The following is a 24,887-nucleotide window of genomic DNA, read 5'->3' as shown; positions in this document are numbered from 1 at the left end:
TATATTTATTAAAGAAACAAAAAATATATAGGTAATCGCATATTGGTGCAACTTTACATCCACAAAACCACGACACCCCAAAGATAAGATTCACCTTTTAGGATACACAACAGTTACGTAGAAAAAATAAATAAAAGTTATTAAATCACATGGCACTATAATGGGTTACACCTAAAACCACAATCCTTTCTTTCTTTGAGCATTAGAAGGCACGCTGATCCTTGCCTGTCATCCTTGTACATCTCTGCTGCTTCTACTACTATTTCTTTCCACCGCTTCCTGGGCCTGGTGGATGGCCCAAATTTGGTCCTTGAATTCTGAGCTAGCCAGTGTGTCAAGCCAACGCGTTTCAAGGAGGTCCATGTTTTGGTGATCGAAAAGCCGTGTAGTGTGTGGGCATTTCCAAAGAATGTGTTCCATGTCGGTGCATTCGCGTTTACATAGGATACAGCCAGCGTCGGGAAATTGCTTGGGGTGTATGCGGTCGAGGTGCACTGGGTTTTGAAATGTTCTCATTTGTAGGCGTCTCCAGTCTGTTCTTGTGACCTATCTAGTTTAGCGTGGGGTTGTGGGTGTATCTCTCTTTGTTTTTTGTAGGGGTCAATATGTCGTGGAAGGTGAGAAGCTGATCCTTATCATCAAACTTAGGATCGGTCCCCCTAGGGTTGAGATGGGTGTTCCCAGTCGCGGATGGTGAGTTCTTGTCCGGCAAGGTGGGCCTTCTCATTCAGGTTTGAATGTGTCTTGGGATCCTCTTCATCTTCGCCCATGTGCACTGGAATCTGTTTCAAGTACCTCGATGTATAGCCTCCGTTCTTTTAGTCCTCTGGCTTGCTATTTAGGATTCTGGCCACTTCACTAGACATCTACCCTCTTGTGTAGTTTCGAATTGCCAGTTTAGAGTCGCTAATAATTCTGCTGTGACTTCTACTGATATGGCAAGGGCTATCGCCACTCCTTCCACAACTTCTCAGTGCCTGGTTTTGACTGATCTGGACGACGCTATAATTCCTTTCGTGTTCGCCACGGTCGTGAAAGCTTTTGGGGGGTACCTGGCTGCATCTACGAATAGGGAGCTCTCGTTCTTGACATGGTTTTTTCACGATTGCTTTTGCACGGCATTTCCTTCATTACACGTAGATCAGGTGCAAGTTTTTCCATAACGAATCAGTCATAATTTTGGCTCGTACATGTGGGTCTAGCATTTCATTGGGACTCCTCATTCCATGGTAATTGATGTTCAGTTTGTCCATGATTTTTTTTTGCCTGCCCACGTGCTGGAGAGCCTTTCGAGTTGAGCTACTTGCTGAGCTTCAATTACTTCGTCAAACGTGTTGCGGACCCCCAGTTGCATCAATTTTTCATTTCTGGTGTACCATGGGATACGTAGGGCTGATTTGTTTTCCTTCCTTATAAAAGTGTTTATCTTGTCCTTTTCCACTTTGTTCCACCAGACGAAGGCCGCTACGTATGTGATATGGCTTGTTGGGAAGGCATGGACCATGCACAGCGTTTCATTCCTTGATGCCTTTCCTTCCGCTAGTGACTCTCTTAATTAATCAAATTGCTGCCTCCAATTTGTTATTGAGGCGCGCTATCGTCTCCTCGTTTGTATTTTTGGCCTCGAGCCAAAGCCCAAGGATCCGAATACATGGCACGATAGGGATGAGCATCCCACTTTTGGTGCTCAGAGTGATGCCTTTGATCTGAAAGTCGGAAGTTCCCTTGGGTGGTCTTCGCAGCTTTCTGGGGCGACCCCAGGATTTTGTTTGAACTATCAGCAGTTCCCAAAGTTCTCATGAATATCGCTAGAAGCAAGATACTTGCCGATATTGCTATGTTTACTGTTTTACAGCATCATAGACAGCTCTGCATGATTGCCAATAAAGTTTTTAGATGGCGATCATACTGGTGCTCGGTATTGCACCTCAAAAAACGCGTGTAGCATCTTCACAATCTTAAGGTGCTTTCTCTCGCTACACCACTGTACTGTGGTAAAAAGACGAAGTGTTCGGCGTGCAATAGATCAAGGCCAGACCATCTTTTAGTTCCCTTTTTCAATTGGTTCATGATTGTTGTCACCTGCAGTATGGCTGCATTGTAGGCTGGCTCTAAGCAACAAAGGCCGCAGGTGTTTCCAGCTGTGGACAATCAACCACCTTCCATTCGTTTCCCGAAGAAAAGCGGCCTTCTGTTTGCTTTTCTTCCAGCACTTTGGTGCTTGCGCTGCAACCCGTATTATAGTGGACAAGCAAGAAGTTTGAATTGAGTGAATTTGTGCAATAGAGCAGTTTGAATGAAGTGGTATTAAGATACTTTGAAAATATGGTGAACCAACCAGGAATTGAACATTTGTTTTAATAACAAGAGGTTTCAATTGCTAAGAATCTTCTGTTGTTATAATTTCAAGGTCAAGTTCGAACACTGCTATCAGCTTACAGTCGCCACCTCGTCATCAATGTGATTCTATTAGTACCTGCTCATTAGGAACTCTGGCATGGACAAGAATCACTGGGAAAAAATGCAGCAGGCCACATCTGTCGTCTAAGTGTCATCGCATTGCAGTGAGAGTTATTTGTGTCACGTGGCTCCTCACCACAATGTTCTTTCTGACGGGGGTAAGTTGGGCCAGTTGGTTAGGATTCATGGTGAACTTATTTACAGCGCAACACCAGAAAACAGAGACAGGGAAGGAGAAAAAGAGAAAGAAAAGACGCACGAAAAAGAATTAAGGTATTTAGGCTAATCTTGATTATCGCCAAAAGTATGACAACGCTACCTCGGTGCACCTTTTGTTCTGCGCGTGTCGTGATATTAGCTGCCAGTACCTATATATGTATACATTTCGCCCCGTTTCTTTTTCAATAAACAACAGTTGTGAGTCAGCACTGTCTTTTCTTTCTCTTCTTCTCCTTCCCTGTCTGTGTTTTCTGGTGTTGTGCTGTGAATAACACACGATGAATCTTTCTGACCACATTGGCGCATTAGTGTTTCACATGCGTCGTTGGTGGACCCTTAGCAGCACTAGTCGCTCATCCACGGCACAAGTAAACCAGCTGTAGTGAAAAGGCCTGCGCAGTGCTGTAGCCACATAGCATGAGGCACAAGCCTGAACTGCCTAGCCTGTGTTTGATGCAATTTCGCCTATGCCTATCCAGCTCCTTCTGTCACTATACAGACACAACCACCACTCTCAGCCCAGTGTTTTTATTATAGCTAGTTGGAGGTGCTGGGTATTCATTTTAATTACACAGTCGATAGCGGCGGTTGGGTTACTTGCCTTGCGTGACCCTACATCACCATAATAAACAACCTCACGTATTTCTGCTGTACCTTTGCAGCTGGCAATTGGAAAAATGTCGGACGACTATTTTCTGTTTCATTCCTTGTGCGAAAAATGAACAATGTACTGTGTGACTTTTTGGCACTTGCAAAAGCTTCAGGCCCTCAGAGAATACCCATTGGTGCGAGTTCTTGCAGTATCTTACTAATAGCTTGCTGGTCAAGCTATGACCAGGTTGATTGAATTAATAGGTATTCACTCAGTAGACTTTGACAGCTATTGTGGCGAGAACAGCTTTTTATTGATGCAAGTGAAACGTGGCTGAGATTGTGTATAAAATACTGGTGATGACTGATTTGGTTTTAAATTGTGTCAAGCATACTTATTCTAGAAAGATATCTCATTGTAGCTTGCGAAGTGGAACTTTTTCACACTGATTAGCCAGTAAGAAACAGTCAGCCGAAAAGATATTTGTGCATTGTCGCATGTCAATATCGTCCCACTTTTTTAACATGCACACTATACACTTCTGGAGCCTATCGTTTGTCACCACTGAAGGATTTTAAACACTGTGACATTGTAGCTTTTATCAACTTTTTTTGATGCACATACAGTAATAGACAAATTCACTCCAAGTGATTTCGAGAAGCGAAGAGCACAGGCTGTGACAGCAACGATATTTCGCAGAATGCCTGACACGCACTTCTTGTGAGGCCCCATCAATTTAACAGCAGCCTGTGGCAGACTCCCAGGCTTCCTGCGATGCCAGAAAGGCCTCCAAGTGGTACATTTCAAATTTTTTTGTAGGCTGAACCTTCACCCTTGTTGACGAAATGCCCGTGTCTGCTCTTTGAGTGCATCAGTCAGACCCAAACACCACCACTCGTGCAACCCTGCATGGGTGGACTTGCCCACAAAAAATTTGAAATGTACCACTTGGAGGTCTTTCAAGCGTTGCTGGCCGAAGCCTATAGTGGAAGTCTCCGAGTCTGCTGCAGGCCGGTGTTGCATTGGCAGGGCCTCACTAGAAGTGTGTGGCAATGCCTTAGCTGCAACTTTGGCATTACTATTAAAAAAACAAAATATTGATGAGAAAAACCTCAACTACAATCAATACAAGCTTTCTCGTGTCCTCATAAATAAACATGGCACAACTCGGGTGAATATAGTGTTACTAACTACTTTTTAATGGCTTTATCTTCTTGACAAGTCGGTAACAAAATGACAGTCACACATTTCTAAATGGAATATGCTGGCAGCCGCAGCCTGCTGAGTTATAAATATGCTCAGTCACTCGCATCCACCCTCAACACGGGATTGCATGGTGTGCAACTTCCAATGGCTGCACATGCTTCACTACAAATATACAGGTCAATCAGCCAAGGAACCAGCGTTGTTTATGTTTGTTTCATTTTACGCTTTGACAATAAGTCAAAGGATGCCGTTGGTCATTATGAGTGCAACTTCAACATCTGACTACACATTCAATTTGCGGCAAAATTGTGCAGACACAACCTTCAGATTTATTTAGAGTTCAAATAAATTGCATTTTCATCTATATCCACTGAGCATATGCAAGTATGTCTACCATTTCAGACATTAGTGGTGCTGTAGCCGATTCATAATGAGACCAGTGAAGTCCTGAAGAGAGTTGGCTGGCATTGTAACTTTTGCTGTACATTTTTCACACAGTTACAGTGCTTATTTTGCACTTTGCTCATCATAACCGATAATTAAGATTCACTTGTAATATGAATTTGAAAAAACGCACAAATGTATAGCAGTTCGGGTGAACAGAAAATGCCATACAAGCGAGACGCCTTGTCTCAATGCATACTAGCAATGTGTCCCAGCTCAAAGAAATATCACCATCGCCCAATGCTGGTGGCACGTTTCGTATCATTGAGGTACTCTGCAGTTGCATCTAACCTGGGTTGCCTCTGGCTGGCATCACAGCAAGCAGCCTTATGATTTCATTCATTATCACTTTGGTCTCTGAAGCTGCTTGTTAATATCTTTGAAGTTTGAGCACTTGGAACCTTATGTCTGGTCAGTTACGAATACGGCAGTGAGGTGCCAGCTATTTATAACATCAGTCAGAAATACTGAAGTGATGCCATAGTTGGTCATAATTAAACACATCACTTCAGAGCATTTAAATTAAAATTCTTTATAATGATACAGAGGTGCCACTCATCAAAACAAAAAGTCACAAACAAAAATTTGGCTGTCAGTGGTCCTTCTGAAGTGCACTTTTGTACAGAATGAAAGAAAGTGTACATCTAAGGGCTCATTTTCGTTGTTGGACATGATATTAATGAGAACTAACAAATAAGAATGCCAGGGAAACTTTAGGGAACATTATTGGAAGTAACCGTAATGTAAATGTGAAAAAAAGTGGACGAGAATTATTTTACCACTGGCAAGTTACCTGTCATTGAGTGCTCCCTTTGCTAATGCCATTGATACAGTGATTGAGACAGGAAAGGCATTTTGCTTTCTTTTTACAGCAGTTATATGAACACTTTTGTTTTTTTGCCATCTCCATCAAGTTTCATATATGTATGTATATATAAGCAAAAGTCGCAAAGAAAAATCGATCGGGGGGAAAATTTCCGCAGTGTGCCACTGGAATGCAAACTGTGGCGCCTCGTTCTGCGATGAACTGCATTTGACAACTTGGTCATGTGCCACACATTATTTAGTATAATAATGATGAGCTATTCATATAAACCATTTACCCTCGGTGGTAGGCAGATCTCTGAGGAGCTTGACTGTATGCAGTATTCCCCATGAGATAACCCAAGGGGTACGCCTTAAAGCGATGCTTCTAGATTTTGTTTTAGTTTGACAGAATAAAAATTGGTCTATTTCTGTACCCACTCATGAAATTAAACACAGGGTAAAGAAAGTAAGCGTTGAACGTCATCCCTTGGCACGAGATGTGGTGGGGGTGACTTCATGTGTTGCTGTTCTTTAAGAAAAAAAATATCTGAAGGTTGTGCATAGTCAACACTTGCAGCGCTCTGCTCAGAGACAAAGAAGTAATAACTCTGATGCTTTTTAGTTCACGCTCGCTCTGAGTGTGTTCTTTTGGCGAGTCCTTTGAACTTGAGCGGCACACTGCAAGTAACGAGCTGCTTGCCATTCTTCGTCTTTCATTCTCACGTGTTGCTATCACATTCATCGTTCTGACCTTGCGGCGAAACTGGCTTTTGGGTGGGCACAGAGTTTAACATTACTTCATAACAGTGAAAACGATTTGGATAGATAGGACGTAGCCCCGCCGCGGTGGTCTAGTGGCTAAGGTACTCGGCTGCTGACCCGCAGGGCGCGGGTTCGAATCCCGGCTGCGGCGGCTGCATTTCCGATGGAGGCGGAAATGTTGTAGGCCCGTGTGCTCAGATTTGCGTGCACGTTAAAGAACCCCAGGTGGTCTAAATTTCCGGAGCCCTCCACTACGGCGTCTCTCATAATCATATAGTGGTTTTGGGACGTTAAATCCCACATATCAATCAATCATTAGATAGGACGTAAAACAGGTGCTGTGTATAACAACTGTTTAGAAAGTTATTTTTTATTCTACTTACTTATGCTTGGTAAGGTTGTGATAGTGGTGCTGAAGTCACGGGTGCTGACAGGGTTTTGTCTTAGGCTTCGGTGGCTAGGGAAGACCGTGTTCATTGTGGTGCAAGGGAAAAGGATCTGTGGTAGGGCAGGTGCTGCTTGAGGGGGGGTGTCAAGTGCCCATTTTTTTCACCTCTTTGCCGACACCTGTGGCTGGACTGCTGAGCAAGATGTCATAGGTTTGAGTGCAGCAGCTCTGTTATGATGTTTCAAAATGAGAAATTGCTTGCATACTCTGTGGCATGGCAAATTGTAGGGAACCAGCTGATTAGATTGCCATTTATTATAATTGAATGAAGAAACATGATATTTGAGGGCTTGTTTCTCTGCTGAACGCAACCCTAATGAAAACCAGCAGACAATGAAGCCAAGGAAAATATAGTGAATCGTAATTGTACCGTTCTAAGTGCATTGGAATGTAACTGTGATATCAATGAGCCAGGACTAAAGGGGACAAAAAGACAACCCCCCGCTTGCAGGGACCAGACCTGCAACATTCAGATTCTGAAGATCCTATAATTGTTGGTTCAGTCTCTGCCAGTGGAAAATTGCCTTTACGTCCATTTTTTTTACATATATATCACAATTATTACAAATTTTTTATAGTACTTTATTATGCAGATTAGGAACATTGAATACACATTTTCTTATTTTCACAATTTGCTCATGCAATGTGGTCTTTCAGAAGTTTGTTACACTGGGACTTGAAACCTTTCAAAAGGAAGCAATGCTGCATAAATGCCAAAGTAACTTGCTAAGTAAATGCCAAAGATTTGAAAGAGTTGAAAAATAGTGATAGTGCGTGATAGCATATTAACACATTGCTTAAGCGTTCACAAACAGTTGGTTCAATGACGAGTCACAGAAAGAATGTTTGACATCTAAACTGAGAGCTACAAAAGGCTTCTGATCCATGATGTGTGGGCTCAGTTTTTATTTATGTGAACTTGTTTTTGTTTTGTGTATCTTCTATGGATTGAGAAATGTGCTGTGCATCAAGTGGGTCTTGAGACATCTCCAGGAATATTAATGGATGTCTCTGGCATTCAGTCCTCAGTTATTTGTGTTTTCCTTTGATAGTGCACATTCTTGTAGTCCCTGGGCAAGCAGTCGGATTATTGCTCTTCCAGCCAACATACGTTCCCTTGTTGTACTCTTTCAGCCATTGATAGAGGGGGTCGAAGTACTCCAGAAGTGCACTGGCATCCATTTCTCTCATCCTGTTTTTGGTTAGCATGGCCAAAGCTTCTGGCCATGGTTTGGAGTATCCCAGCTCCATCACATCCCTGCATGAAAAGAAATGTTTTGTGTGTTTAGCGTGTGACCTTGCTTTGCTACGGCAACACAATGTATGCATGTGTGCGCATGAACTCTAAGCCACAATGTATACTCTGCTTTAAAATTTGTTCTTTTACTGTGTATAGCTTTCTTTGTTCTAAATTTGTATAACTTTCGTGATTACCCATAATTTATTAACCATTTGTGACTTAGGGACTTCTTGCACAGCTCAGTCAGGAGTTTGTAGGTCTCGTTTTTATAGATCTAATCACTAGTAACAATGAATTTATGGTTGAAAATGGAGAGCCCTAACCAGCACGTACCTTTATTGCACTACGAATTAGTGAAGACATGATCGGAAGCGGTGCTGTGTGTGTTCTGCTGCTTGATTCAGCCACAGTGTGTCGAGATATTATTGCAGTCACCGATTATGTTGTACATTCAGTAAGTTTCATGCATCACGAACTTTTCACATTGTCTGCGGAAATGGCCAAAGAGTAGTGCACAGAACTTGAAAACCTAAAACTTTGAGTAGAATTATGGTGTGCATTCAAACCTGAATATGTTGAATCTGTGTGTGTTGAATCACTTACTGTATCAAATAACTGTAGTTTCCCCTCAAAAATCCTATGCAAGTGTATAGCAGTGAATAAGTCACCTCAGAAATGATCCTGCCATTGGTCGCTAAATTTAAACATTTTTTATGGTGACTGCACTTTCTGCTTTGTGAATTCAGTTTGCCACCCCATTCAGCATGAGAATAATGCTACGTCCTTTCAAGTGGACTTTGCCCAACCGGTGAGTGCTTGCTTGCATTGTTAGAATATTCATGCTGATCTAGCTACATTGTTATGGCAGATATGAAACAGGGCCCACAAACATGAAAGGCATTGCAGTGGAACAGGGGAAAAGAAGCTACGTGTATCTCTTTTCGGATGGCATGTGTTGCCAGTATTCAACTTTACCTGCATCACAACATATTCGATTTAGTAATGAGCTCATTATGGATTAAGATGATGTTGGCGGTTTTCCAAGATTCTGGTACCCTTCCCGTCTAGAGACACTGTGTATATAAGGTGGCTAATTTTTCTAACACAATATCTCCGTCATCTTTTAGGAGGCCCGTTGTTACCTTATCCTCATCAGTGGCTTTGCCTTTTTGTATTCTTTTTAGGGCTTTCCTTACTTCCTCTGTTGTTACTAGTAGAATGTTGAATTCCTTCGATCCATTATTGTTTCTCACAATTGCTTCTCTCACAACACATCAAGGAATACAGGCTAATCAGCTTACTGTACATTCTCTACAAACTATTTACAAAAATAATAGCTAATAGAATTAGGGCGATATTAGAGTTCAGTCAAACAAAGGACCAAGCAACAGGCTAGTCTGCAATAGACCATATTCATGCTATCAATCAGGTAATAAAAAAGCATTGAATACAACCAACCCCTATACATAGCTTTCATAAATTACGAGAAGGCGCTTGACTCAATCGAGGCATCAGCAGTAATGCAGGCACTACGGAATGAGGGCATCGAAGAACCCTACATAAACATACTGGCAGGGATCTACCGTGGCTCCACAAGTACACTAGTTCTCCATTAAGAAAGTGAAAGAATCCCAATAAACAAGGGTGTAAGGAAGCGAGACACGATCTCTCCAATGCTATTCACCCCGTGTTTACAGGAGGTATTCGGGACCCTAGTATGGGAACAGTTAGAAATGAGAGTTAATGGAGAGTATCTTAGTAAACTGTGATTCGCTGATGACATTGTCTCGATAAGTAACTCAGGGGACGATAAACAGCTTATGATTACAGAACTGGACGTGGACAGCAGTGTACTGCTGTCCACAGTACACTTCTCAAAAATAATTCAGCACCTTTCTGTGTTGAACACCTGCTGACAGTATAACATAACGCTGTAACTACACTGCAGAAGAGAAAAACTATGTGGTATTTTGCTTCATAACGCTGCTAGCTCTTGGCAGGTACGTATATAGAGAAGAATCTCAAGAGCTTAGCTAATGGCTCCGCCGCGGTGGTCTAGTGGCTAAACTACTCAGCTGCTGACCCGCAGGTTGCGAGATAGAATCCCGGCTGTGGTGACTGCATTTTTGATGAAGGCGAAAATTCTGTAGGCCGGGGTGCAGGTTGAAGAACCCCAGGTGGTCGAAATTTCCGCAGCCCTGCACTACGACGTCTCTCATAATCGTATGGTGGGTTTGGGACCTTAAAGCCCACATATCAGCTTGGTAGTGGGTAGAACACTAAGACGTGCTAAGTAACACTGCCTGGTGCTATGTCATTTGTAACATCATCTGCAAATGTTACTTAACTGATGCAGTGATGCGTAACGAGAAATTCTACGTGCAGCTCACTGACACCTTCGCATGGGAAACCTGTGTTCATTCGCTGTGGTTTCTTGAAGAGGACTTCTATGCTCCTCTTAGCAACCCTTAAATTACTATGCAGTTTCACCATAATTTTAGTCATTTCTCTGGAATGCGCAATAAACGTACCCAAATAGTTTTCCTGCTTCTTTCGACCTGTAGAAGTCACACTTGTGCAGTGGGCCAGTGTGATTGGCCTCTTCACAGAGCGCCTTGTAGAACTGGAACTGCAGAACTATGCTTGCAAAATACCTGAATAGAAGAAAGAAAAAAAAAAACAGGTGTTTAAGGTTGCTTTAAGGGCACGAAAATGGAGCTACAACTCACAACATTTGGGCATGTTAAAGGGGCCCTGCAACACTTATTGAGCATGGTCGGAAAAGGCTGCCGATCGGTAATAGAGGCTCCCGACAATACGCGAGCCATATATTATAGCACAGTACGCGGCCTGGAATTCGCAATAAATTACCCAAGTCGGCTAAGAATTGTTTTCTCTTCTCTCAACAAATGGCAGAATATGCCCAAAAATCACACGTGAATTACCCATATAGGAGGCGTTGATCAGCCATTGGCTGATTTGCAGATGGGGCGCTCGCTCGTTACAGAGATCGCCGCGACTTGTTCACGTGTGCACGCGCGATCACACCGAAAAAGCGGTGCATCTGAAGAAAAAAAAAAGCGCTCAAGGCAACGAGGCTCGTGTAACATTTTTCTTGTGCCTTGCCATCCCTCCCTGCTTAGCTTCCGGCGCTGCTGTTGGGACAAGAGAAGAGAGAATGCAATTGCAGCGTGCGACAAACCTTTGTAACTCCGCTCGCACTGGACAGATTCTTAAAATTTTGGGGGCGTTGAATTCGTGAGGCAATAAGCTTTTCCAATGAATTCATTTTGTGGTTACTTGAAAAAGTGTTTCAGGGCCCCTTTAAGTGATGAAACCATTGCAGAGTAAAAAAAGAAGAATAAACGGGTCCACTAGTTTTCTTTCAAAAGTATTCATAAAGGCTTTCACATCTGCACAAATGAAACCTCACTTTCACAAGAAAATATAGCTGCTCGCAATTGAGCCAATGTTTCACAATGTATTTGAATTACTACTAGTATACAGTCATAATTTATGGCCACACAAAGAGGTGTCTTATTTGATCAAGATTGAAAAAAGATCAGAATTATTTGATGACGTATATATATATATATATATATATATATATATATATATATATATATATATATATATATATATATATAATATATATATACTTCATCAAATAATTCTGATATCTTTTTGCAATCTTGATCAAATAAGACACCTCTTTGTGTGGCCATAAATTATGACTCACTATATATATCTATATATATATTGTCATAAAAGCAGAATACATTTCTCACTGCGTTCAAAAGTATAAGTTTCTTTAAAATTTGATGAAGTCATCTTATGTAGACTAATTCAAGAGTAATATTTTTTCTTCATTATTTTTAGAGGTATGTCACGACAATATTTGCCCTGTAAGAGTTTCTCGCAAGTAAAAAGAAAAGGCCTGCTTTATCTGTTTAGTGACGAGTCATTGTTGATTTACAAGCTTACAGAATGAGGCAGACTTGACGTGCTGTGACAGTGCAGGCAGGTTAATTTTTCTAATACCTATTCTAGCACTGAGAAATCATAGCCTTAACCCACGATATATATTTTGCCTCCAAACTTGTACTATATTGCGGTAAAACCATTCTCTCGTTCTCGTGCACAAAGGAGCCCACCTGTGCAAGTTGTATCACATGATAAAGAATTGCACATGATTGAAACATTACAGCACAACATTGGGCACTTAATGAAAATGCTAGCATTTGCCAATGTCACATAATGGAAGATAGAATATTCGAGAACAATGTGTGGTGAGCGGCCACTGTACATAGGAAAGCTTGAAAATTATTTCATTTTTGACTAGAATTTGTGTTTTGACTTAGTATGTAGAATTCTCTTCTTTGTCGAATACATTGTCTTCTATGTGTAAATTGTTTAGGATTCTGTAAAAAAAATTAAGCTTACCTAATATATGGTACATTGGCAGATATGTGGTATTTTGATGGTGGGTCGAAATCATCTGGTGCTCGTGGGACACCGGGGCAGATTCCTTGGTAATTCAGTCTGAAATACAAGTTCAACATCTTCAGTCATTTCTTACGTAACAGATGTGTAAAAAAAAGTTTTTTCTTAGATAAGAAAGGCATCAGAATTATCACCTAATAGAATAAAATGCATTGCAGCAAATTATCTCACACCATAGTCTGCCTTTGTAGCCATTCAGGCCGAACAGTATCACACCTATTTTGCACGTGCGTTCTCGAGTAGTATGCACTATGCCAGAAAAATGGTTTCACCCAGTAGGGCGACATTTAGAACCTCAGGCGGTCAATGTTAATGCAAAAAGTCAGTGCTGTTTCATAAAGTTGACAAATCTCAAGAGCAAATTAATGCTCTTCTGCTAGTGCTGAGAGAACAGGTTACACTCATTTTAATTTCCCTGCTAATTCACTTAATATCACTTTAGCAGTTAGTTCGCTAATAATTCACATTCGATACATCCTTGAGAACTATAATTTTCATGTATTTCACTTTTTGATTAAGTTTAGTAAACATTGATTTGCATACGATTCTGCTTATGTGTCTAATGATCAATTGTAAGTCACTTAGTGTACACGTCGATTCATTTATTTGGTTTATGGACATTTCGTTCACTTTAGAAAACTTTTATTCTCACCCGGCTAATTCAGTTATGCCTTTCATTACTTTTGGTATAATTTATGCCATATGTAAAATAAACAACTTCTCTGTTTTTCCAGGTGGTTATCAATAATATTTTTTTCCTCTCATTGTGTTCATAGTTTTGCATGCAAAAATGTTTGGTCGAGAAATAGAAATCAGCCCACGCTCTTCAAAGTGTTAAACAACTTGACCCAAAGATTTATGAGGACAAGTGGGCACTCAGTGCGGTTTAAGAGATGGCTATTTTACCGGTTGGTTACTAGGTATTTTCTTTCACTGCCAAACCTAAATTACTCTGCTTTGCAGTGCGCAATAGTTTCAGGCAGTTATGTTTTTGCCTTACTCCTCTAGGCCTCCTTTCATGTTTGGTTTGATCTACAGCCTAATAAACCTAACACACAATTAAGGCAAGGAAAGCATGGGTCATTTTTATATGTTAGTTTCAATTGTAGTATAATCATTATGAAATTAATAATAGGACTGGGAAAGCACCTTCACTGCATGTGGGGCCAGAATCCCTAGCCTAAGTATCATAATTTTTGTCCAAGTTACCACATAACACTTGAAAGTAACAAGTGCTTTGATTATGCTTTGATTCTCTTAACTATGTGTTTGGCTTATTAGGGTGTGTAAAAAACAATCCCTACAAACGATTTGCCTTCTTTTAAGGTTTGGTGCACAATAAGCTCGTTGAGCACATAAAAGATTTCCAAAATTGTTTTTCGTGCCAGATACAAGTCGCAGAGCGTTTTGTTGCTTAGCATAAAACCAAGCATTTTATATTGAAGGTACTTGTTGATAGAACTGAAATACAGAACCACTCACATATAGTGTTTTCTTTATACATGCTGAAGCACCTGTTATTGTCGGAATCAGTGTGGAACTCTTTGCTTCGAGCAGTGTTAAGTGCACTTGGTCATTTATGAAAGTCATGAGACCCTGATTAAAGCAGTTAGCTGAAACTCACAGCAGTGTCCACCAAGCCTTGTTGTAGTCTTCGGGCTTATACTTTCCCTTAAACACGTTCCACCTCCAGAGGTCATAAATGTACACTGAGGGAATGACGGACACCTTATCCATGGCAATGCTGTACAGGTAGTTGATGTCCGTTTCTGAAATGCACGGTGAAAATGCTTCAGGTTTGTTTTCTCAACTATTCTTTCACGCCACTCATTCATCTATTTTCTGGGAGATCCTTCAGTAATTGCAGAGCATCTGTGCTGCCTGTCCTTTCTCCACACTAGCGACAGGTGATCACCTCAATGCCATTGACATGTTCATGTCATCTGTGTCATAAAGCCATAAAAGCACTTGATGTAAACATAGTGAAGCCGTCACCATTGTTTCACTAGCATGGTACATTCCTTGAGTGGCGGTGGTTACAATAGCACACCTCGACTATGGAAGGTCGGTGCGCACTGTGTGTTTTTTCAAGTGACTTGAAACGCAGTGTTCACATTTGAAAAATTTTCTGATTAGATAACTAGCACTCATTTAACTTCATCGTGCTACACACATTGAGAAAAAAATATTCATAATCTCAGTCAGATCGCACAACTGTCACGATGATCTGAAAAGTGGTTTGCATGTATTTAAGACAAGTGATTGAAAAGTCACAAATTTAGTTTCGTTGATTCTTTCCTTTGGACTCCCCCCCCCCCCCCTCCCCTTCATATAGCATGCCAAGCTTGTTGCTAGACTAACCTGCCAAGCATGGCATCTCAGTGTTGGATGCAAAGTGAGCACTGCGAAATACTAGCATGAAACAGTACTGAGGATTGCTTGGCCTATTGTCCTATTCCTTTATTTCACCGTAGATTTTAAAGAAAATTATTGCACACTATACACGTATGCTCTGCTTCCTGTATGAGTAAAGTCTGGCACATAAGTTGAAAGAATTGTTTCTACAGATGCGGAAGCAATGCTAGAGAAGTGCTGTCTCCTCGCAAATTTATTATATTGTAATATTATTATTAGCGAACTTTGATGTACATTGACACTTTAAGGAGTACTGACACAAATATATGAGGGCAAGATAACTTGTGGCATAGAGATTTGTGCAGACTCACATTTATGATCTACGAAATATCAACAAATAATACCCTGGAAATTATTTAAATTAAGTTTTAAAATGTGAGGCGTGTGACACGCCTTTGTTTTTCGTGTAAACAAGCCTACCCCCTTGTGTCAAGAGTTGACTGCCATGATCCCTGCGAGCCCTCCTTCTTAGCAGATCGTTTCAACTGAAAGAGGGGGCAGACATGTACGGCCGCACAAAGGCTGATGTCCTCGCCTCAACAGTGCACTTTTGTGAGCTCAGTCTTATTCGCAGCTCCTCAGAAGAGATTATAGCAGCGCACAGGATGCCTTCACTGAAAAGAGTGGCCAAAGTGGTGCTCTTGCACATGCGGTTTTGTGTGCTCAGCTAACGAAGGCCGGCTATGTTTACATGAAAACTACTGTGGGTCGTGCATCACTCGTTGCTCTCTGTAACTGCGCCGGGCTGCAAGAAAACCACCTCCAAACAACTAACCATTGCGTGTGAGAGCAAATGAGCTTTCTATCTGTAATAAGTGGGTCAATAGGGATCTGTTACAAAAAATACAAAACAAAAACAGATGTGACACTTTTGTGTCAGTGCCCTTCAGTCATCAATAGGAGAGTGGGTGACTGTGCCAAATCACTGTGTTGAATGACCGGGTAGGGATGTGTTGAACCACATCTGTGTGTTATTTATCTCAGAAATGTGTTTTATTGTAGTAAAAGTTACAAATTTATAGTAATCATACAATCATAAATTTAGTATACTCCGAAGTACCTTGATGCTTTGCTTATCGACTGAAGAGTGGAACAGTAACCTTCTGCAACCGCTGTGTTATACGAATGAGTTGGGATGGAATCTTGACCTATTCTTATGTAGTGTTTATACTGCAAGTGTTGTTATTGCAGTAATTACAATGTCATGTAATGTTGACATCTGCATACTTCCATACAATTTGAGACATGTCAACTGAACATTGTGCCTGCAAGCGTCCCAAATAATCCTGTCAAATGTTGAGGTAATGATGACGCCTTAACACATTGTGATGTGGTATTCAACTTTGAAGGATGTTTTGCTCATACAAAGCATGTGCATCTTTGCAAGGTGACAGAGACGTTCACCTGTGAGGTATCAGACATCTTGACATTTTCGTAAAGCGTGCCACAATCCTAGGCCTAACAAAACACCTCTACAATGCCAATCGCATGTTCCTGCATTGATGAAAAGGCACCATGTGGAAAAGTGCTTTGGCAAAGCATTAAAAACCTCTGCCAGCATTTTGTGAACACATTAAGTTTTGAGTTTCAGGTGACACACTTTTATGGGGCTGGTTAACTCTTGTCTTGTTGCCTTCAGCAAAAATGCTTAATCAAGTAAGCACAACGTAAGGGGGACATGCACTCAGTGGCAGGAGGCACAAATATTTACAAGAAACTTCCTACAGACCTTGTAGCCGAGGCCTTGTACATTGAGCACTTTTAACACAAAAATAAGAGAACTGCAGAGAAAGCACTATGATGATGGCACTATTCAGGGAACTGCTGAAACATCGCAGGCAGCCTGTGTAGCCACTAAATGTGTCATTCTTACACCCATGACTTGGACTGGTTGTGCCACCTATTTTGAAGAGAATATTGCGGCTTGTGTTGGATGCAGCATTGGCACACATCTGGCCACTGCCCTTGAAATAAATGCGTTTTGCATTCACTTTAGAATACGCTTCACTCACCTTAGTGGCACAAGCTTACAAAACAAATTTGTGCATGACAAAACCGGATTGTTCTTTTGTCACATGCTCGCGCATGAAATAAATGTGTTAGATGGCCCCTTCACAGCATTTGTGGAAGAAATCACTAAATTTTCTGAATTCTTACTTTGAAGAAATATCTCATCTACCACTTCTCTCCTCCACGGCAACTTACTGTACTCCCCTTTCATCCACTAGCTTTCTAGTGTGTCAGTGTCATTTATTTATGCTGTATTCTGCATTTGTTATCTTTCACTCTCCTCTGTGCCAATAAATTCTTCTCTCAGACATGCCAGCAGTGCAAAATGCACGACACACTCCTCTGGCAGCTTATGTATACCAGTCGAGGCAAATGGAGAGAGTCTCCATTGAGAGTGTATGTCACCTCTCAAAGGCTTGGTTTGGCATCAGTGAAGCTTTGAAGCTTAATTTCTTGCAACTTGTCTAATTATGAACCAATGAGCCACCTCTAAACATTCATTTTGACCAACTGCACACGTGTCAGCAGCGAGTGAGTGGGTTCAAATTATACATAAACGCGCATACACAAATAAAAATATACATGTTGAGCGATGCCTGCATACATCACACTGTCCAATTTTTTGTTATTAATAATGCTAACATATGTCACCTCTTTTAAGGTTTTGTGTGAATAAAATAACTGGATACAGACATTTTTTCCCGCTTTGCACTTTCGGTCGGAGTTTTATTCAGTTTGTTTTCATAATTGCATATTTAGCATTTTTCTCATAGTGTCTGTACTCCCTGAAATGGCAAGCACTACAGAAAGCTTGATGATAAACATTTGCACTGTACCTTCGTCCTCCATTCTGTCTTCCAGTAGGCCAACTGCTTTCAAGTGCTTCGGTGTGGCCACGGAGAGAGCGATTGTATCTCCGATTGCCTCATGGAAACCTTATGACAGGAAACAAGAACTTCTTAGACGAATATTACACTATTTATACAGTGGCACTCAGTTGTAAAATACGAGCTTGAACAAGATATCTAAAGCAACAATGAGCAGTTGCTGTACTTAGTGGTGTGAAGTGTGTTCTTTGGTAAGGTGTTACCCCCTACAATGCTGTTGTACATATGCCACTTGATCTGTTTTAACAATTGATTCTAGCTGCTGGTTGTATGAGCAGATAGGTAAAACATGAAATACCAAGAAAAAAATATCACTATTATGTCACCAGGCCAAAATAATGGATGCAACAGTAACAGCTTGGAATGTTATATGAAGTAACGTTAGCATTTGACTTCTTTGGCATCCAACCTGGCATAGCTCTACGAAACGCATGCATTGAAATCATTTCTACCAAATTAACGGCGAGAACACACACGTACAAAGGTATTATCCATTTGCTGATCTCTCAAGACACAGCAACCGTGCCCATCCAATCAGTGTACAAATTTCTGCTGGAGCCACTCAGAATGTTGATTCTTTGCTGGGGCCGCTATCCTCGGCTGCCACTGCAGGCTTTCACTACAGGCTTCCACTCTCACTTGAAACATACAACGCGCTGCACCATGCTAGCATTCCTGAAATTTACACGGAACATCATGGAGGATCTCAACGACAAAAATGGACCCGAAGTTTTCTTATAACCACTATCGCACTAGAAAAAAACAAAATAAACGCGAGTAATCTCTCAGCACCTGCTGGCGTGCGCACGAGGGGGCAGCAGGGCCGGCCGCCCCCTCTAATCACCTAAGAGGAAGGCACGAAGTCAGCGCCACACAATGACAAATTAGGGAGGGGCAGCGATGCGACTCGTGAGAGAGCGTCACAAAGTTGACCCCATACATTGACATAATCAGGAGGGGGGTGCTCTAACAAACCTTTGCCCCCACCCCCCCTCCCGAATGCTAACCCTGTGCACGCCTATGTCTGTCGGGTTTTTCAGTCCTGTTTGCCACCACCTGACGCTCCTGTCACCCTTCTGGTAGAGTTACTGTGTGCGTGGAATATGTAGATCTATATATTTCATGTTTGTAAACAGTGGTAGACCTCAATCCCAGGCTGTTCCCCGACGCACTATGCTTGGAAACAGCTTTGCAGTTGCTGTGCCAGTTGTGATGTGATCATAGAGGGCAGTGGCAAGCTTTGGGCTGGGCGGAACCTGCGACTAGCACCTCATTGTTCTGACGGCGCCTACCACAGTCTACAAACATGAAATGGGTCTATAGTACCTATAGTAAAGAAAGCTGTGTGTATGCGAAACGAGCTAAACTATCCGTAACGAGAAGGCAGGTGAAAGGGCCACAGCTAGCTATGCCACCTTGCTTTATTGATTTGTCCACAAAGCCTACAAAGCTTTCAGCTCGCTTGGATGTTTAGTTCAGCTGTAGCCGTATGTCTGCCTGTAGCTGCTGGAGAACTTGGGGAATAGATAGATACTCATTTTCATTTCGTTTTCATCATACCTGTGTTCACGTTTCTTTTTTGTGCATCGTAAGTCCTATGAACTGTATATCTTCCCAAAGAATTACCCTCTTTAATTCATGCCCCTCAGGTAGTTTAGATCAGGTACTGTAATTAGTCTAGCTCAGCCTATCTCACAATTACTTTACTGATTATCTCTCTATATGTACATTTCATGCTCTAGATATTCATTTAAAACGTTGTAGAACTTGCAATACATAGCGAAGCTGTTTTTTTTTTTTGACATCATCTTTTCTGTGTTATTTTTCCCGGCTTTTCAGATATTCTCGAAGCTTATAAAGAGGGGAACAAAAAACAGTCGTGAATTTTGCTTGATTATATTGTTGCACGTCTGCAAGGGAATCAGTATTTTAAAAAAAACTGCAATTGTTTACATCTGTGTATATCGCCGACCTATCTCTTATGCAGTGGCGTAACTAGGGTGGGGCAAGGAGGTAAGGAGGTACAAGTGTCCTGGGTGCCACTTTGGAGGGGGCGCCGAGCCGAGTCCATCAAACACGCACTTGGGGACCTAGTGAGCACGGAAATGGTGTGCTACTGCCCTGCGACCCATGGAAAGTTCGGCCCTACAGGTTCAAAACTAGTGGGGCACGCTTTCACACAATTCCAACACCCCTTTTCCCCCTGGTACCACTTGTGAGGTTATAGAAACTCATCTGACTAATTAAATGATGCTGCTTTCCTTCAAAAAACAAAATGATTTTTTGGAAGGCTTCTCACATTCTATTTGTGGGTGCTTTGCACAAACAGCACTGCCTTTTTCAGTTGTTTTGGTCTATCTTTTGTCTTGATATTCTGGGAGTAAAGGCTAGCATATCTTGTAGCCCTTCCAAGAGCACGTTTCTGGGCCATAACTTCAAAATGTATCTTGTTTTCTTAATTTTTCCTCGCTCATATCCAAGGCTATATGAAAAGCAATGAGATAAATTAGTCAGTTTAGGCCAGTTTTCTTATAAGCGCAACTTTAACTATGAACGTGCCTACGCAGAGTATTGGACGAATACCCCCCTTTTTGTTCTGGGGTTTTGGCTCCCCTTTTGCTTTTGGAATGCGCGCACACGTGCACACACACACACGCACACACACACACACACACACACACACACACACACATGCAAACTAGAACAATAGTGGGGCTGTGCAAGGTTTAACCTGCAAGCCTCTGTCTAGCTTCGCCACTGAAATTATAGCTTGAAATGAACGTTTTATTCCGGTTCGATCCAAGCCAACTCGGTTACGTATATATCTGTGGTGACAGATGGTAAGAAAGACTGGTACCCGTGGTAACAGTAGGAAAGAGAAAGCTTTGCCCACGATTTGGTTGCTGAAGAGCGGCGATCGAGAGCCTCTTCACCAACTCACCAGACATAAGGTTGCACGGCGGGCTTGTTGGTTATTCATGTATCTTAGCTTGTTGTTATTATGTGTCTTGGCTGATTCATGGCTTATTGGTTATTCATGTATTCATGTATATATGTAACGCCGTGTATGTGTTCTGTGTCTTCTTCTCTGTCCCGTCCTGGATGCGCTATACCTCGAACAACACGATCACCAGACATGTCAGCCTCCAAGCTTAGGGTGAGCTTTCATAGGCAGATGTCAAGATGAAATAATGAAATTAAAAACATAAGTATGGCCTTTCTAGCAAACTTTCTCTCACATCTTTATGAAATCAGAAACTCGTTCACAGAATGCTATCTTCCATCAAATTGAGTGACCCCTCCTCATTATTTTATCGATCGGCACTTTATTCTCCATGACATGCAGGCAACAAATAACGTTTACCAATACATTTCATGGTGATGCAGCCAAAAGCATTAAGAACTACCATTTACATGTGCCTCATCGTTTTCTTTTGTGTGATTGTATCTAGCCTAATTTGCAAAAATCGAATGTTTCTTGTGAAGTGAGAAAACAACAGGTAGGTCCATATCTTCTTTCACATTTTTTCTAACCTTGTGAACTTCTGGTGTATTGTATAACGTGTGGACATGCAAGACGGCTCTGGTCCACTGAAATGAACAATCTATCAAGAAATCACTCATTCGCTTGCACAAAATGGCCAGATTTTTTTGTGCATAAATAAAATAATAAATACTAGTATACTAATGTAAATACTAGTACTACAATAATAATAATTATATTCATCCCCATTATGGTCATCATGAGGGGCACAGAATTATATATATCTTGTAGCTCTTCCATGAGCACATTTCTTGCCATGGGCACCGTCCTATGTAGTTACATCACTGCTCTTATGATTTAAAACCGTGGTCGAGTTTAATGTTGCGTTACAATGATGTTTAATGCTAAGTGCCGTGGTCTATCACTTTGCCATTATTAATTTTCTGCTATTGAAATACACAGTGTTCCAGATGCGCAAAAGTGATGTAGTGTTTGTGCGTGCCAGGAACGCAGAGACGAAGCGTGCTGCTGAGAGTCTCAATACCAACTAACTTTATTATTGTTTGTTGAACTCGGCCGACTCAGGGACCGGTTTTTCTCTCTTCTCCTTGTCCACGCCTTTGTTAGGCGGTGCAAAGGGATTGAAAGGAACGTCGGTCTGCGACACGCTGGCAGCGCCACCCGCTGCGCTGTGGCACACTTAGTGTTCACCACAGCGAGGCATATTTTTTTTTTAAATTGGCAGCTTTGTTTTTAGACCATGGAACAAAAGACCACACAACGTAATTTTAGTGTCACATTTTCTAACACTGTCTAAAATCTTTGAATGGGTTCTGATGTCCTTCAACAATATTTAATATTTTTGAGTAATTGAAGAATTAATTATGCCGCTTGCTCAGACCCTAACGGCGTACAATTGTGAAGAATAAATTCCTGAAATAGTTTCATCTACGACCATCGACCACTGGTCTGGTATTGTTGTAGAGAAACTGGATGACTGTATAAAGATGAAAGCAATGCCCGCAATCATGAGAAGATATTCTGAGATTACATGTGAGCTTATATAGCACAATGTGCAAATATTTATAATCGAATCTTGTCATGACATCCTTCAAAATGTCCTGCAACACTTTTCCAAGTAGCCATAGAATAGATTCACTAGGTGAGCTTATTGTCTCATGAATTCACCACCGCAAGAAGTTTTACAATCCACTCAGTACGAGCGGAGCTACGACGATTTGTAGCACGCTGCAAGTGTCTTCTCTCGTCCCGATAAAAGCGCTGAAAGCTAAGTAGGGATGGCACAGGAAAATAAAACAAAAAATACTCACGCGCGCCTCGTGACCTTGACCACTTTTTGCTTTTTTTTTTTTCCTCGAATGCGCAGCTTTTCAGTGCGATCGGGCGCGTACGCGTGGACAAGTCGCGGCCTCCTCCGGCTGCCCCGGTAGCGACCGAGTGTGTCATGCCCAAATCGGCCGATGGCTGATAGAATGACCGTGAAAACTTATTTTTGATTGTTTAATGTCATTTGTCGAGAGAAATGAAAGTGGTTAGTTAGGCTAACTTTGAGTATTTATTGTAAATTCTCGGCTGCGTGCTGCGCTGTAATATTTGGCTGGCGTGTTCTCGGGAGATACCGATCGGCAGTTAAAGGGACTGTAAAGAAAAAAACTTAGTTCTCTCATTTGAGTGAATCATTTGTTTTCAATATATTCTAAAATTTCCGATGCGAAGTAAGCAAAAAAAAAACAAACACACGAAAATGATCATGGCTGTGCCACTCTGACATTAACGCAGTCGCCGTAATATATTCCGACAGGGTGTGGGCCTACGTAGTTTGTTCTCAATTGGCAAAGATGAAGTGTATTGTGTTCTGAGAGAGCCATAGATTTATTATACGATGTTTAAAAAATTTGTTGACCCAATATACCAAAAACTCGGAAAATACTATGAAATTCGTGACGTCAACTTCAGAGATTTAAGTGGGAAAATAAGAAGTGAAAATTTTCTCTATGGCTTCCTCCTCTGCTAGTAAACATATAACGACGAAATAAAGAGCTGTCCCTTTAAGCTATGGATGACTGGGGTGCGAATGCCACATCGTTATTATGATGAAAAAAAAAACAATTGATAAAATAAATATGTGCACTCACCAGGGTTCGCCCCTGTCCTGAATACGACCGGCTGCTTGGCGTACTTGAGGAAGTACTCAACATGGCCCATTTCGTGGTGAACAACAAGCAGATCGTCCATCTGCACCTGGGTGCATTGCTTGATCCTGTTGGTATACGGTGCCACAAATGAGCAACATTTTTACAAAAGCCTCTATATCACAATATAGCTGATAACACGCAAAAAAAATTCTTCAATGCCAACTGTCATAAAATTTCACTTACTTTGCTTCCATTGGTAGTAAGTGATTAGCTATGCAGCATATCTTTAGGTTCTTGAGAAAGGGGAGTTAGGAACGAGAACCACCAGGCGTTTGAAAGAACGCGGAACGCCTTCCAAAGAACTTATACGCAGGGCGTGAGGCTATATCTCGATGCGTCAATAATTTCAAAATATCCCTATTATGCGAACAGTCTTGTCTTAACTGCAGGCGATCTTACATTTAGTTTTGCAGTAAGTGCTAACGACAGTGCCTTCATTGACTTGTGCACCGAAAACATATCTATTTCATGCGAGCTTTATTGCTGTGAATCCACCCCCATGCTAATGTCAAAGGAAAAGTCACCGGGAGGGTCTCCAACGTATTCGTTATCTGTGGCAAAACATTCTTACATGGTTCGAAATTTCGTCGTTGTTCCGCTTTAGTAAAGCTGTTTCGATTCCAATATCAATGCGTAACCATAACTGCAGTTGTGGAAGTGCGTGTTACCATACAACATGAACATTCATATGCATGTATACACTTTAGAGCAGCGTTTTCCTTCGAGATGAACGACTATTCGGCTTTGTCCAGCGTCTGCGGCCTTCACTCCACTTCTACAGTTTTTTTATTTGTACCCGTTCGAGACGCATGTGCTCACCTTACATCCTTGCCAATGAAGAAATCCCAAGCCGAAGCGTGGCACACAATCTTTCTGTCAGTCGGCTTTGTCAGCACCGACCGTTCCCAGAATGTTTTAGGCATTGGCGGCAGGCCCATGGATGTGAAAAACTCCTCGGACATCTTGAACATGTCGAGAACTGTCATGTTCTGCAAGATGTCGAAACGCATGGGGTGGTGAAGATCTGGCGGATATTTTTACAAATAATGCACACTGCTTTCCTGCTTGTTTCTATATCTTAAAAGCATAAAATATAATAGACAACACGATGCCATCAAGTCAGGAGTTGAGGAGTGATAGAAGAATGTTCTTTGCTTTCTGTGCTCCTGCAAATTTGGTTTTGCCAGCCACGAA

General features: G+C 41.6%; 1 protein-coding gene across 3 annotated transcripts in view; it reads right to left on the bottom strand.

Annotated features, from left to right (window-relative positions):
• Positions 1-7,496: 7,496 nt before the first annotated feature.
• LOC119172924 (angiotensin-converting enzyme) overlaps positions 7,497-24,887 on the bottom strand; it is a 105,247-nt gene continuing 87,856 nt past the window's right edge. For all 3 annotated transcript variants that reach the window (XM_075893788.1, XM_037424065.2, XM_075893787.1), the window contains exons 8-14: positions 24,513-24,682; positions 23,634-23,758; positions 17,943-18,041; positions 14,306-14,450; positions 12,622-12,720; positions 10,710-10,832; positions 7,497-8,196 (exon numbers count right to left, since the gene is read on the bottom strand). In XM_075893788.1, the coding sequence (XP_075749903.1) occupies positions 7,968-8,196; positions 10,710-10,832; positions 12,622-12,720; positions 14,306-14,450; positions 17,943-18,041; positions 23,634-23,758; positions 24,513-24,682 (990 nt within the window). In that variant the 3' untranslated portion in view covers positions 7,497-7,967. The remainder of the gene's footprint in view (positions 8,197-10,709; positions 10,833-12,621; positions 12,721-14,305; positions 14,451-17,942; positions 18,042-23,633; positions 23,759-24,512; positions 24,683-24,887) is intronic.

Source organism: Rhipicephalus microplus, chromosome 4, assembly GCF_043290135.1.
Source record: "Rhipicephalus microplus isolate Deutch F79 chromosome 4, USDA_Rmic, whole genome shotgun sequence".
Classification (NCBI taxonomy): Eukaryota; Metazoa; Arthropoda; class Arachnida; order Ixodida; family Ixodidae; genus Rhipicephalus; species Rhipicephalus microplus.
Note: the sequence above shows the minus strand (reverse complement) of the source record. Positions and strands in the feature narration are given on the sequence as shown.